At 37.8% G+C, this 14,691-nt stretch overlaps 1 protein-coding gene across 17 annotated transcripts in view; it reads right to left on the bottom strand.

The window, feature by feature from the left end:
• Positions 1 to 14,691, bottom strand: part of PTPRD (protein tyrosine phosphatase receptor type D) — a 1,483,320-nt gene that overhangs the window by 133,120 nt on the left and 1,335,509 nt on the right. For 7 of the 17 annotated variants that reach the window (XM_058672197.1, XM_058672203.1, XM_058672211.1 and 4 more), the window contains 3 exons: positions 13,885 to 14,472; positions 13,347 to 13,444; positions 12,273 to 12,532 (listed from right to left, as the gene is read on the bottom strand). In XM_058672197.1, the coding sequence (XP_058528180.1) occupies positions 12,273 to 12,532; positions 13,347 to 13,444; positions 13,885 to 14,472 (946 nt within the window). Of the gene's footprint in view, positions 1 to 12,272; positions 12,533 to 13,346; positions 13,448 to 13,884; positions 14,473 to 14,691 lie in introns of all 17 variants that reach the window. The other 10 variants (XM_058672196.1, XM_058672195.1, XM_058672202.1 and 7 more) reach the window with 2 other exon arrangements.

Genomic DNA, 14,691 nt, shown 5'->3' with positions numbered 1-14,691 from the left:
AAGACATTACTTTGTAAGAGAAGAAAATGTTGTTTATTTTTCTACCTATTTATGTGAAAGTCACTTCTGACCTAAACCGTCAACAGTCAGGGACAAGTGAGGCCAAGTCTAGGCACCCCCAAGTTCAATCTGAGTCTCCAACACGAATGGCTAAGTCAACTACTTTGAGCCATGACCAGCTACCTCCTGAGACACACGCTGGCAGGAAGGTGATCGGAAGTAGATCCAGAGCTGGAATCTTAACTGATGCGCCAAATACCTGACCCAGGAAGATTTTTTTAATATGGGATATGATATATAATAAAAAAATTCTTAGCACACATAAAGACCTTATTACATGATTTTTGCTAACCTAAAATATTATGTAATTGGTTTTAAAAAGCATAAAACTAACTCACAATTTCACAATAATTATGTAAAGAAACCAAAGTTCCCCTCACTTTCTACTTGTCAAAATACTAACCTTGAGGTAAGCGGTACTGAAACCTAGGAAATAGATCTATGCAAAGCTTTCAAAATACCTCACAATACACTTACAAACAGGTAATGACAAAAGTAATTGAGTCCTCACAGTGCGTACAATTAGACGTTATATGCAAAGTGACCTTCCCAGAAAGGTCTAGCATATTCATAAAGATATTTTGCCACTTCAGTAAAGAGTATATATTACTCTTGCATTCATGCTCTGTTCATATCCATCACTGAGACTACTTATGCAAATACAGCATATAATAATGACTAATACATCAATTACTTACTACGTTTAGGTATTATACTTAATACATAATTTTAGTTTGCCCTCCTTAAATCAATCTTTTAAAAACAGTCTAGATACAGATAAAAAGACAGATCTGCAGAAAATAGTTGCCCAAGTTACAACAGATAGAAGTCAAATCTTGGTAACAAGAGTCTCCATCCCTCCCTCCCTGTGTATACATTACTCTTCGGATCAGATTTTTAACAAATCCATATATTTTATGACTTATTGTGAAAATAAAAATATATATACACACCCAAGCACACTCACAAAACTTTAAAACAGAAGGCTACCATCCAACCTGATCAAACCTTATCAAACAAGAGTCCTCCCTTGAAGGGCTTTTTCTTCATAGGCACAGCCTCTAGAATCTCAGCAAATCCCCAGCGTTCCAGAGTTCGGTTACCATGAATAGAGGCTACAGCTGAGCTCAGTACAGTAGCTACTAGCAAGTTATGACTAGTGAGAACTCAAAATGTGACAGCTTGAACTGAGATAAACTGTCAATATGACAGTCACGAAAGAAGCATGAAATATATTGGCGAAGTTTTGTTCAATGGTGATCACATGTTAAAATAATATTGAATACATATTGGGTTAAATAAAATATGTCATTAAAAATAATTTCCCATTTGCATTTACTGTAGCTATTTGGAAGTACAAGATTTTGCATTTGGCTCTTCTTACGTTTGTTAGTGCATTCTGCTGAAGCGGCACCTGCAAATATGCTTGGACTAGAATAGGTGCTCTACCACGAATACATTGTGCGATACTTGGCTGCTCATACACTGTCTCTGTCTCAGTTACTTATTCTGAAAACTGAAGAAATCAGTATCAGGCTGTTACTTTAGAAGAAATTAACAAAGCAATTCATAACATGATTAGCACACAGTTTGTGTCAGGTAATACTAAACAGACACCAACTGGTTATTTCAGACCATCATGACAAGATATGCATCTAAACTCTCTTACTTAGAAAGAGCCAATGAATTTCCATGAGATACAAGCTAAATAACTGGCTGTGCCTTTTCTCCCCCTAATGGAGAATCCAAGTGAAGTTAGACAATTACTGTAGAATTCTTTGTCCACAGTGCTGTGAGCAACTAATCAACAGGTGTATATGATTTCAACACCAGCCACTTATGTTTACTGCATATGATCATGATGATTGAAGAGGGTGAGGAAAAGGAAGAGCTGGAGTGTGTGTGAAAGGACAATATCTTATTTGATGATCCTGAGTAAGCTTCTTCCTTTTGTTGTCCTCCCACCACCTGAAAGATTTGCCAAACAAGTCCATCATGTTAAATGAGCATGAAGAACGACAGAGACTGCAACTGAGCATGCAAAATCACACTACAGATGTACTTGATAAACATACTTGTCAGAGAACGCCCGGCTTTCCACTACTCAATGCACAAGCTCAAGAGAGCTTGTCCTCACAAAAGTAATGATATTCCACATTATCAGATAACTACCAATGTCACGTTTCAGAATCCTGTAAATCAATGCTAACCTGATTTTTTTCTACTTTCATGCTTTGAGTTGCTATTTTTGTACATGGACATAAAGAATGCTTTCCTTTTTTTTCTGCAGCATTCCCCGGTCACAAAATTTACTCATGGCTGCAAGAATGGAACAGACTCTCCATAACATTAACTAACATTGTGGCCAAATATCCATAACCTTTTCTCAGCACTGGTTCCTAAAGTATTCATCAGGTATATCTTGCTTCAATGAAGCTCTGGTACATTCAGAGACATGGGGCACTGGCAACTTGGAATGCCAAATTCTAGAAAGTTTTACTATCTCTACACCCTTACATTGTACCTGTGCTCTCTGAAGCTATGGTTTTGTAAATACACAGGTTCTTGTGGTACTTTCAACTTAGCTTTCACCACAGAAGATCGTTTACCTTGTAGGGTTCTCATACGGTTGTTTACTCAACCCTTCTTCCCTGGCCAGAATGTCACACTCAAGGTTTGGGTTTTACTTGCTTCCTACAAAAATCTTTCCTCAATACTTTTGTTAAAACACACAAACAAACCCAAGAAACAAGAAACAACAACAACAAAAAACCCACACACCACTCCAAAACAGAAACAAAAACACCTCCGATTTAGAAGTTCATTAAATTCAGTGATTATGTGATCCTGGCTGATTTCTTCCACCTACTAATATTTGCAGCATTTCCCTCCTCTTAAAGAAGACTTCTTCTGCATTCAAGTCTTCCCGTTTTCCTAGACACCCATCACTATGTGTGTCATCAACCTACATAGCGGTGACCCATGGGTCACTCAAGATTTTCAGGTTCTTCAATCATTCCTTCTTAAAGGTTCCCTCCTTCCTCTACTTTTTTCTGAACTCTTAGGTTACCACCCTCTGGGCCACATACCATTAGCATATTCCATTAAAAAATGTATCACAAGGGTAGTCATTTGGCCTTCCAGTTAAGACATCAGTTAAAAAGCCTGTATCCCATATCAGAGTGAGTGGGATTGAATCTGGCTTGGCTCTGCATTCCAGCTTCTTTAAGGACATGCTGGGATGCAGCAGAAAGTGATGGCTCAATTACTGGAGCTCCTGTTATCCACATTGGAGACACAGTTTGACTCCTCAGCTGCTGACTTCAGCAAGACCCAGTGATGGTTGCTATTGGCATTTGGGAGGTAAATGTGCAAACAGGACATTTCCAAGTCTCTCTCTCCAAACAAATTAAGGAAAACAGAAAAACTAAACAAACCACATTCTGTTCCAGTCATTGTTGTTTCCCTCTTTTTCCTTGAGATAGGAATTCTGTAAAATGCTCTGTGTTCTTGCTGCTCTTCCTCTCTCTCTCTTTCACTCACACTTCCTAGTTGACAATGCTCTAGCTCCTGCCTCATTCCTCCAGCTCACTAAAATTGCCGGGTTCCCCTGGTAACTTCAATGCTGTTACCTAAAGGAGACCTTTCAATCCCTGTCTTTCTTCCCACAGTGGGTAATATACTCCATGAAACATTCTCTATAATACAACTCTTAAAAAATACTTATGGGAGGCAGCAAAAGCAATGCTACAGTGAAAGGGAAATTCATAGCAATTAATGCCTACATTTAGAAATTAGAGAGGCATCAAATAGATAATCAGTGTATCTGAAGCAGCAAAAAAAGCAGCAACAAACCAAACCATAAGTTAATAAGGAAGAATTAAAATTAGAAAAGAAATAAACTAAATTGAAACAAAATATAATACATAGGATTAGTGAGTTAAAGAGCTTTCTTTAAAATAATCAAAATTGATAGACCATTGGACCAACAAACCAAACCAAACCAAAAAGAGAGAGAGAGAGAGAGAGAGAGAGAAAGTCTCAACAAAATTAGACATGAAAAGGAAGCTATTATAAATCTTCACCAAAATACAAAAAGTTGTCACAAATTAGTATAAACAACTATCTGCCAGCAAATTGGAAAAATCAAGAAGAAATTATAGATTTCTAGACACATAAAAAGTACTTAATTTGCATCATGAAGACACAGGAAACCTACACTGACCAACAGCAAAGGTAGATATTGAACTAGTAATAAAAACACTCTCAACAATGAAAAGTCCTGGAACAGATGGTTTCGCTGCTGAATTCTATGAAACGCTTCAAGAAGAAAATTTCAATTCTTTTTTTTTTTAAAGATTTATCCATTTTATTACAGCCAGATATACACAGAGGAGGAGAGACAGAGAGGAAGATCTTCCGTCTGATCATTCACTCCCCAGTGAGCTGCAACGGGCCGGTGTGCGCTGATCCAAAGCCAGGAGCCAGGAACTTCCTCCAGGTCTCCCACGCGGGTGCAAAGTCCCAAGACCCCGGGCCGTCCTCGACTGCTTTCCCAGGCCACAAGCAGGGAGCTGGATGGGAAGTGGAGCTGCTGGGATTAGAACCGGCGCCCATATGGGATCCCGGGTGCGTTCAAGGCGAGGACTTTAGCCGCTAGGCCATGCCGCCGGGCCCTCAATTCTTCTTAAACTCTTCAAAACATTTGAAAGAGAGGGGGATCCTCTTAAATTCAAGAGACTGGAAATAGCTAATGAATATTAAACAACAAAATGAAACCTGGAGGAAACACAATATCAGACTTTAAGACTTACTACAGGGAAGCCTGGTATTGGCACAAAAGTAGATATGCAGATCAATGGAACAGAATAGAAAACCCATAAATTCAAACGAACATCTGTAGCCAACTAATTTTTGACAAGCTAACTGAAATCAATTACAGGGAGAAAGGACAGTCTCTTCAACAAATGGTGCTGGAAAAATTCAATCTACATATGCAGAAAAATGACCTCTACCTTACACCTTACAGAAAAATCAACTCTAAATGGATTAAAGATCTAAATCTATAACCCGATGCCACAAATTACCAGAGCAAAACATTGCTGAAACTCTGCAAGAAGAAAGGATAGGCAAAGACTTCTCAGAAAGACCCCAGAAGCACAGTCAACTAAACCAAAATAAACAAACGAGAAAATGTCAAGCTAAGAAGTGTTTATATTGCGAAGCAAACAGTCACTAAAGGGAAGAGGCAAGCAACAGAATGGGAGAAAAGATTTTCAAATTACACAATGGATACATTGTTAAAAATCAGGGTACATAAAGAACTCAAGACATTCAACAACGCAAACAATCCACTTAAGAAATGAACATAAGACGCAAACAGGCTGCTTTCAAAGGAAACAGCTCAAATTGCCATCAGACACCAGAAAAAATATTCCGCATCACTGGCCATCAAGTAAATACAAATAAAACCCACAGTGATATTCCACTTTATCTCACTTAGAATGGTTATCACACAGAAATAAGAAAACATTAAATGCTGGCGACAATGTGGGGAAAAATCAACCCTGATCTACTGTAGTAGGGATGCAAACTAGCACAATCATTAGAGAGGACAGTACAGTCTCCTCAGAGATTCAAAAATAACACCTTCCAGTGGACCCAGCCACACCACTCCTGGGGATTTACCCGAACGAACGGAACTCAGTACACAAGAGTGTTATTTGTATACAATTCTTGAGGCAGCTCAATTACCAACAACTAAGACATGGAATCAGCTCAGTTGTTCATCAACTGCTGAGTGGACAAGGAGAATGTGATAGATATGCAGGCTAAGCAATGCTACTCAGCCTTATAAATGAAATACTTAGGAATTAAATCCTGTCTTTCATGGCAAAAATGCATGTAACTGAAACTATTATGCTTGGTGAAACAAATAGTCTTCAAAAGATAAATACCATGTTTTCCCTGTGTTAATGAATACACAGAGTACAAAAAATGTAATCTATATGGGCAAAACTGACATCCCTGCATTTGTTTATTGTTTATAGCCTTTATGTATTCTCCTGAGGACCAGGTTTTAAAATTTTTTCTTACTGTTCTTTGTTAAGTTCTTCACCTAACACAGTGGTAAGCCTGTGACTGTGAAGTGAATTGAAAGCATGTCTTAGCAAAAATTTAAAAAAAGAAAAGAAATAAGAAACAAGAAAGGACAATGATGGATGGAGAACTGGGAAGGTGGGAGGGTAGACTGGAATGTATGACTATGCTTCTTAATTTGTATTGTGAAATGCATGAAATTGGTTCACCTGATAGGAATTAACTAATTTACAAGATAAAACATAAACAACACAAAACTAAAAAACAAAAACCTTTTTTTCTTACTACGTTATATTCTTCTTTTTAAAAGATTTATTTATTTGAAGGACACAGTTACATAGAGGAGAGAAAGAGGAAACAGCTTTTATCCATTGGTTCACTCCAACAACTGCCTCAATGGCCGGAGTAAGGAGGTCAGGAGCCAAGCAAGGAGCTTCCTCCAGGCAGATTCATGGGTCAAGGATTTAAGCCATTGTGGGATGCTTTTCCAGGCCATAAGCAAGGAACTGGGATGGAAGTGGATCAGTCAGGACATAACCCTGTGCCCACATGGCCCACATGGGACATTGATGCCACAGGCTGTGTCTTAGCCACAGTGTTGACCTAATACTATTTTCTTAGTAGAATGCAATATTTATTACTTGGGTATTAAGTTGCATGGTTCCTCAGTGCTCTGGCCAAGCGCTTCCATTTGCATCCATTTTTACCCTGGATTGCATTCCAGCTTTGTCACCAGATATTGTCTATGCATTGATGATCTATAGATTCATATCTTTTGCCAGAGCTATTCCTTGAATTCCATAGGTTGATATAATTCCAATTTTTATGGCATCACTTCTGTGCCATGAAAGTACTTCAACTTGAGTGTCATGAAAATATGAACAAATAAGCCTTTCAAAATAAATGCTCCTTCATTATTGTAGCATGCTCATGTTACTGCATCTTCTGGAAATTTAGGTGTTCTCATCAACAATCTGCTTTTATGTTCTCTCTGACCCTCATTCCCAACGTAAGAATAAATCCTACTGTTTCTAAACACTAACCCTACTTATTTAACTTTCTTATGCCTAGAGTGCCACCTTAGCCTTCTAACTTTCTACATCTGTTTATTCTCTCTTAGTTCAAGTTTGACACTGTCGTTTCCTACTTTCAAAAAAAAAATACTTTGAGGGTTTATTATTTATATTACAATAAATACCAAAAGATTTTTTACAAAACCTAGCAGAGTCTTAAGAATCCACCTCTCCATACCTTGAGGCCTTGATATGTTTTCACTGTAATAAATGTACCAAAATTCACTGTGTCTTCAAAATTTGATCATTTTATTATACCTGCCTACAACTTTGGGTAACTCCCATCAAGTTAATATTTTTCTTTTTTCATTTATTATTTCCTATGTGAAACCTTCTCTGATAGGATTGGGTCAAGTATCTTTTTTATATGGCCTCAAAAGACCATTTTTCATTTTTCATTTTCTTATATTATTTAAGACATGCTTACATACATATAGAAAATATTACTAAGGTTCAAGTACCATGTTGTCCATTTTTTAGTAACTCTGTTACTTTATCAATAAATATTTTTCCCAATTAAGAGAGAAGTAGGTGGGACTCAGGGCTCAACGACTTCATCTCCCCTAAATTGACGAGTCAGCTGTATTCAAGGGCCCCTTTTTCCTCCACCACCAGAATTTCCAACTTTCAGTCTCATCAAGCTTTATCTTCTTCCAAGTGAGCAGTGGTATTCACCGATAATTTATCAGAAAGAAAACTCCTTACTGAAGACATTCTCTTCTCTACCAGCTATGGATGACCTTGCGTGAATCTCACACTTGGGACATTAATGAAGATGATTCAGAGCAGAGGAGTGAAATGGATCGCTGAAGATGTGTCTCACACACCTGCATCCACGAAATCATATGAAATAACTTGCTTGAAATGAAAACAAAAATTAAGTGACTTTTGAAGCTATGTAAGCTCTATGTGTGGGTAAAAGTCAACTCTACACTCAATTTTGATAGTCCGAGGCAAGCCCAAAGTTTAGGCTAACACCATTTTTTTAAACAAAGAGATTAGCTATTAATAGGAAAATAAGCAATTTCAGAATCAATACATCTGGAAAACCCATGTCTCTTTATAAAGCAAGCATGTTTTCCCAGTCTATTTGATTTAATTAGGTAAGTTAGACCTAACCTTCAGATTTTTAATTATGTTAAGTAAAGTTTTACTAATTTCATTTAATATGTTATTATCAAGGGGCCCAGTTCCATATAATGAGATGAGAAAGCAAACTCTGGTCATTGCAGCAGTCCTGTTTCCAAATCAGCCAGGGTGATTTTTTCTTTTTTTTTCTCTTTAAGTTTTATTTTTATTTATTATAAGGCTGTGTTAGTACTCTTGAACTTGCCATTTGAGTGGGAAGTCAAAACTTATCTCATAGTTTAATTCTGAATGTCATTCCTTGCATGTTTTTTTTTTTAAATTCCATTTGGCATGGTAGTCTTTGTATATATTGTTTCATTCAAATAAATTTATCATAGGAACACCACACCAGATTGAATGATCTTTCCAGTTTGTATGCTTGAATTAAGGCTTGGACTCATTTGAGCTGTCTGTTCACAGGCAAGTTACTTAATTTTCTTAAGTCTCATTTTCCTCATTTGTGAAAAAGCATGATGGCTATGCTGACTGATGGAAAGTATCCTCATTCACCTGGCCTCTAAGTTTTCATGATGACCTGTTTATTGCTATATGACACTTGACACATGTATCTACTGTCTGTCTATACAGTGGGCCTGATCAATATTGCTTCTGAGGTTATCTGGGGTAGTTCTGTTCTTCGTTACTTTCCAGGGAGTTCTTAATTGGCTAATTGTTCTAGAAAATTAAATCCTGGTTTGTCCAATAATCCATGATCACAGGGGGCTGAGAATGGTTCAAAAGAAGGGTTCTGACGACAAATTGCCTGGACCAAATTGCATAGCAGGTGAAGATGTTGCGTGTGAAGCCAGCAGCATCCCATATGAACTCCACTGAAGAGTCCCAGCTGCTCCATTTCCTGGTCTGCTCTCTGATAATAAGCCTAGGAAGGCAGTGGAAGATGGCCCAAGTGGCTCTGGGCTTTGATCTGACCCAGCCCTGGCCATGTGACCTTTTGGGAATTGAATCAGTGGATGGAAGATCTGTCCTCTGTATTCTTCTGTAACTCTGCCTTTCAAATAAACTAAGTGAAAGCTAAAGGAAAACATACAGACAGCAGACCTCACTATATCAATTGACAAACATGGGATGCACTGCTTCTCACTAAATAGCTAGTAGTTACACACTAAATTTCATACTTGCACAAAATTTTTTTTTTCTAAAAAAAGAAGAAAAAGTACACACCCTGACAGCCAATTTGTTAAGACGAACAACGTTTTATGTTTCATAAGACACTCTGATTCCTCATTTCCATTTTTTATAAACTTAAGATGGTTATTGCAGAATTCATTTACATTGGGTACCTTCTGGTAGCTTATTGCTTTAGTGCAATCTGTGCGGTACATTTCTTTCTTCCTTTTTTCCTTTCTTAAGCTACTGAAAGTAAAATTTTGTTCCATAAAGTCACAGAAGTTCCCTCTGTCAGCGCTTGCTTCAGAGGTATGATGGCATTGCCACACTTTCCAATGGGCACTTGGCTCCCTAAAAATCCCTAAAACTATTCAAATAGAACACAATTCTTGGTGCCAGAAACTGTGGTGCTATCATTGGCTGGGTCAGGAAGAATGTATTCTTTCCCATAGAGAGCTCCCTGGATTTTGCACACAAAAATACAATAACCAATAGTAAAAGCATACACAGACAAAGAAGCTATTTCCCCTTTATTTGACTCTTCTTATGGCAGCAAGGAGTTAGGCAATAGTTCACCAAGAATGAGTAAACACCTATTTGGGGGTGGTAAACAAATAGTCTTCACTCACCAAAATTTCATTTTACTGGAAAATGAGAAGGGTTTTGGTTTGTTTTGTTTTCCAGACAACTTCCATCTATAAAGAGGTAGTAATCTGCCCACAATTTTAGAGTGATTTACTTCCTTTTCTCATTTCCCCCACATAAAATCGAACAAAAAGCTCCCATGCTTTCAAATTTCTAGGCTTGGTATTATGGAAAATGGTGCATCATTCTCTAGAGTTTCTTGTTAACACTGGATCAGACCAAGCTAGGACACAGAAAGGATAACTGTAAACTATAATTCCTTTAAGAAGTCCAGTAATAAGAAATAGACACGCTTTTCCTAACAGGTTGGCTTTCCATTTCTCGTGATTCTGATACCATTCCCACTCGAGCACGTTCCTATTTTAGACTGTTGCTCCCTTTCCCACTAGAGTGGCTAGAATATATTTCTGGGAATCATTCACTGCTACAAAACATATTTTTCCCGCACAATTTCTGGTTCAGAATGCTTTTTTCATCTGTTGAAAAAAAAGTTTTATTCCTTTTCTGCCAAACCCACTTCGACTGTAGGAGAAGGAAGTGTGCACATAAAAGAGAAAAACTAAAGAGGAACATCTCTAACATACAGAACACATTCAACATTATTCTCAAGTTATTTGAAAGTTAGACTATAAAAGTAAAGTTTGTCATTAATAGAATAAAAATGTCAGTTTCCAATAAGAGATTACACATTTTACCCACACAATTTGGACACCTAAGACCATTTTTACATAAAGTCTTGAAAAGTGAATTAATAATAAATGCCGCAGACTGCATTATTTTCCTTTTTGTACTACTGTGACCCTGAATAGACATGCATTCTTAAAAACTTTTTGAGCTTATTATATAGATCCTTTCCTTGTTCTTTCATTATTTGAAACTTTTTCACCTTTCTTTGATTTTATTTCAGGTTCCACGACTCAGATTTGATGTTAGGTCTCTCAGGATGCCTCTCCTGAGAGCCAAGTTGGGTTAAAACTAAATTTTTGTATTTCTGCAGCACCTAGTGTTACTCATGGGTTTATACTTAGAGTCTATGTCCTGTATCTATTCCTTTACTGTCAGGTAGGGCTTTATCTCAGTCGTCTTTCTGCTCCCATACTTAACACTGACAGACTACGCAACTGTGGGATACAATCAGTCTTAACAGACAGGAGGTAGACACATGAATGCTGTGAGTCTTTCTCTGGCTGCTGTGCCAACACACACACATTCCAATATACTTCAAAGAATTCTTGGAAAATGGAATTAAAAGCTAAGTTTACTCTGGTACAAAAATGTAAAGATAGCTGTAATTTCATTTTTTCCATGAGTGCCTTCTAATGTTCTCTGCCTGAACAGTTGATTCCCATGGCCGGCTTACTGACTGTCATTTATTAAGCCTGAGTTTAGATTCCACTTTCTGCAAGATCCTGACCTTGTGCTACTAATGGGAGACAATTATGTTTTTTATACACCTCAGGTGCACTACACAACTTGTAACTTACAATGTAACAGGTCTTAGTGAAAAAACAAACAAATGAAAAACATTGCTTTTCCTTTTGATTATTCAGCTAAGCCACTCTGTGTACTTGAGCCACTACTTAGCTGATTGGATTTATTTTTCCTTTTCAGGTCCATTGGCTTCTACGTTGTGTTCTATCTAACCTCAAAGACATGCATTTTCTAATGTTTGTGATTTTTTGGATGTTATTTTGAACTTTAACATGTTGAAAACATTCCTATTTTTCAGCACACATATATGACATTAGAACCATATACTGTTCTATTAATCTAATTTTCCAAGTTCTTTTCCATTCTTATAGCTAGTACTGTGTTAGAGTTCCACCTAGCTAAAACAGTTTGCATAAATGTTAAGAGTCAACTATTCCATGAACCATGCAACAGACTATTTTATCTATCTCCCTAAGTAACAGTTTTTGGAACAGAGAAAAACGCAGTGTCAAATTAATGACATATTTTACCATGAACTTGGACAGGAGAATTATGAATTCATGTACTATTATTATTGTGTAACAGTATTACTTAATATTACACAATATTTAAACCACTGTATTTTTAAAACCACTATGTATACTGAGATACAACTTTTTGTTGACTTGCATTTTTTTTGCTTCAGCCCTATCCTAGCAAATCACTTACTTTATATTTTCATTTGCAGGTACTTCAGGCAGTTGCACAGTAATCATGCCATCCAGATTGGTCTTTCCAATGAAGGCAGGCTTGGTACGAAGGACATCTGGTGCTGTCTTTGCTGTTACACGATGCTGTAGGCCGCCAGCACTGTTTCCACGATTCGTTAGCACAAATGAATAGGACTTCTCAGGCTTCAGGTTGACAATTAACTTCTGTGTGGCTCGACCATCCACTTCTTCTACCATTTTTCCATCATCATAAAGAATCTAAGAAGATATAACCAAAGTTTGATAGAGTCAAAAAAACATACCTTCTAAAGCAATATGTACCTGCTAATGGCAAATAAGGTTAGCTCTAGTTTTGGATGATTTTTGAGCCCAGAAGTATCCATAAATCTAGACATTGCAATTGCATCAGTTTTCCTGATAGTTCTTAAGCAATGTAATGATACAATGTTTCTAACAAAAAAAATTACAAAGAAATTTACCATAACATTTCAACACTTGACTTGCAGCTTTTTGTGATCTTAATGGATTTTGTACATGAAATTCTCTGGTTTCACAATCTATTATCCACATTAGTTCCTTGCTAAAGATTTAAACTTCCATTCTCAAATGGGCTTCTAGCTTCAGAAACGGTTCCCTTACTCCTTATTTCAAAACATTCTTCTTGTTAATATAGCACGATATGTCTCCAATGGCAAGGCAGAATTAAGAAATGCCAAGAATTCAGACCAATAAACAAATTAAAATTACCATGTAAATTCCATTTTGTAGTGGGAAAACAAAAGCCCGAGCTTAGAGGTAAAAAGTTCAAGTTCAAATTAGTAGGTATTCTACAAGAAACGCTAGCTATGTGTTTTAACTGTTTGTCCTCTTTAGTAGGATGGTCATGCCATCATGCAACAAGCAAAATCTCCTAGAATGGAAGTCAGAAGTGAGACTAGCAAATGTATATTGCTCAATCAAAGGAGTCTGCCCAATTTCTAGCCAACCAAGATGAAAAGGCCCTTTTAGTTCTCCACGGGATAGGCTATACAATTTAAAAAACAAAAACAAAAAACAACAACAAAAAACTTACTTTGAAAGGCATGGCAGAATTATAATTCTCTGGGATCTCCCAAGACAGCAACACTGAAGTCTTCATTACTGCTTTGACATGAAAATTTTTTGCAAACACTGCTGGAAAAGGAAAAACAGTGTATTTAAACTATTCCTAAAGACATGACCCAAAATTTTCCAGGATGGACCACAGAGCTTACACTAGCTGCTGCCTACTTTGATCAAAAAAGAGAAGTGTGATTTGCCTACCTGTTTAGAGCACTCAATTTAATATCTCACGCTCATAAAGATCTCTCTTTTCTCTCCCATTCAGTCAATTCTATTGTGCTCTCCTTACCTGAGGAAACTGGGGTGCTGTCAATCAGACTTGCTTGGCATTTTATAACTGAAATTTAAGGCATCCAAAATATATGGAAGTTTTACATACTTTACCTTTGGGTTTTTGCTGAATCTATTAATATGAATGGGCCGAGCAGTTATTTATAGCTTCAAAATACTCAATTCCAAAAGATCGACATTCCTCTACAGGAGGAAGGCCATAAGCAGACAAATCCTACCTTGATCCACAGGCAGTGTCCTGAACTGGACACTGGGACTATATGGCCCGGGCCCTTTGCTCGTGTGAGCACGTACTTTTACATCGTATGTGGTATCTGGTTTTAAGCCAGTGAGTGTCATAGTGGTATCAGCTGGAACAATGAGCTGCTCCATTGGAAGAAGGGGGATGTTGATATCCCTATACAGAAGGGTATACTTGGTGATGATGCCATTTCTCTCAGCCAAGACAGGTGGCTGCCAGGACAACTGCACAGAGGTGGACGTGGTGCCTTCTGAGTGGAGGTTTTGAGGGAATCCAGTTGGTACTTCTTCTGGAACAGAGATTTCCTTCACCATCTCCTCCCCAAAGCCCACTTTGTTCCTGGCTGAGAGCCTAAAGACATAAGATGCTCCTTTGTGGATGTCTGTAGCTGTGAAGTGGTCTTCTTTTTCTGAGAACTCAAGGGTCGTGAGTGGCTCCATATCCTTGCGGCCAAATTTGAGACGGTAGCCTTGAAGGGGTCCAAATGTGTCCACTGGAGGGTGCCACTGAATGAGAGCAGTATTCATCTGAGTGTGGTTAATCACGAGTCGGGGTTTCCCTGGAACTGGAGCACATAACATGGACTGGTAAGCTCAACTCATGCACATTAGCCTTCTGCTACCCCTAAGTGTGAGGCCCCAGTGCACTGGTACTACCAGTTCATTATTTACAAGAACTGCCTCAAAATAAACATTAGAAGTTGATGTGATAGGGTAGTAGGTAAAGACTCCACCTATGACACCAGCAGGTAGTGGACATGTGCCTCAGCTGTTGCTGATCCCTG

The sequence above is a fragment of the Ochotona princeps genome, chromosome 14, assembly GCF_030435755.1.
Source record: "Ochotona princeps isolate mOchPri1 chromosome 14, mOchPri1.hap1, whole genome shotgun sequence".
In the NCBI taxonomy this organism is placed as follows: Eukaryota; Metazoa; Chordata; class Mammalia; order Lagomorpha; family Ochotonidae; genus Ochotona; species Ochotona princeps.
The sequence above is the reverse complement of the archived record's forward strand: the minus strand, read 5'-3'. Positions and strand labels throughout refer to the sequence as shown.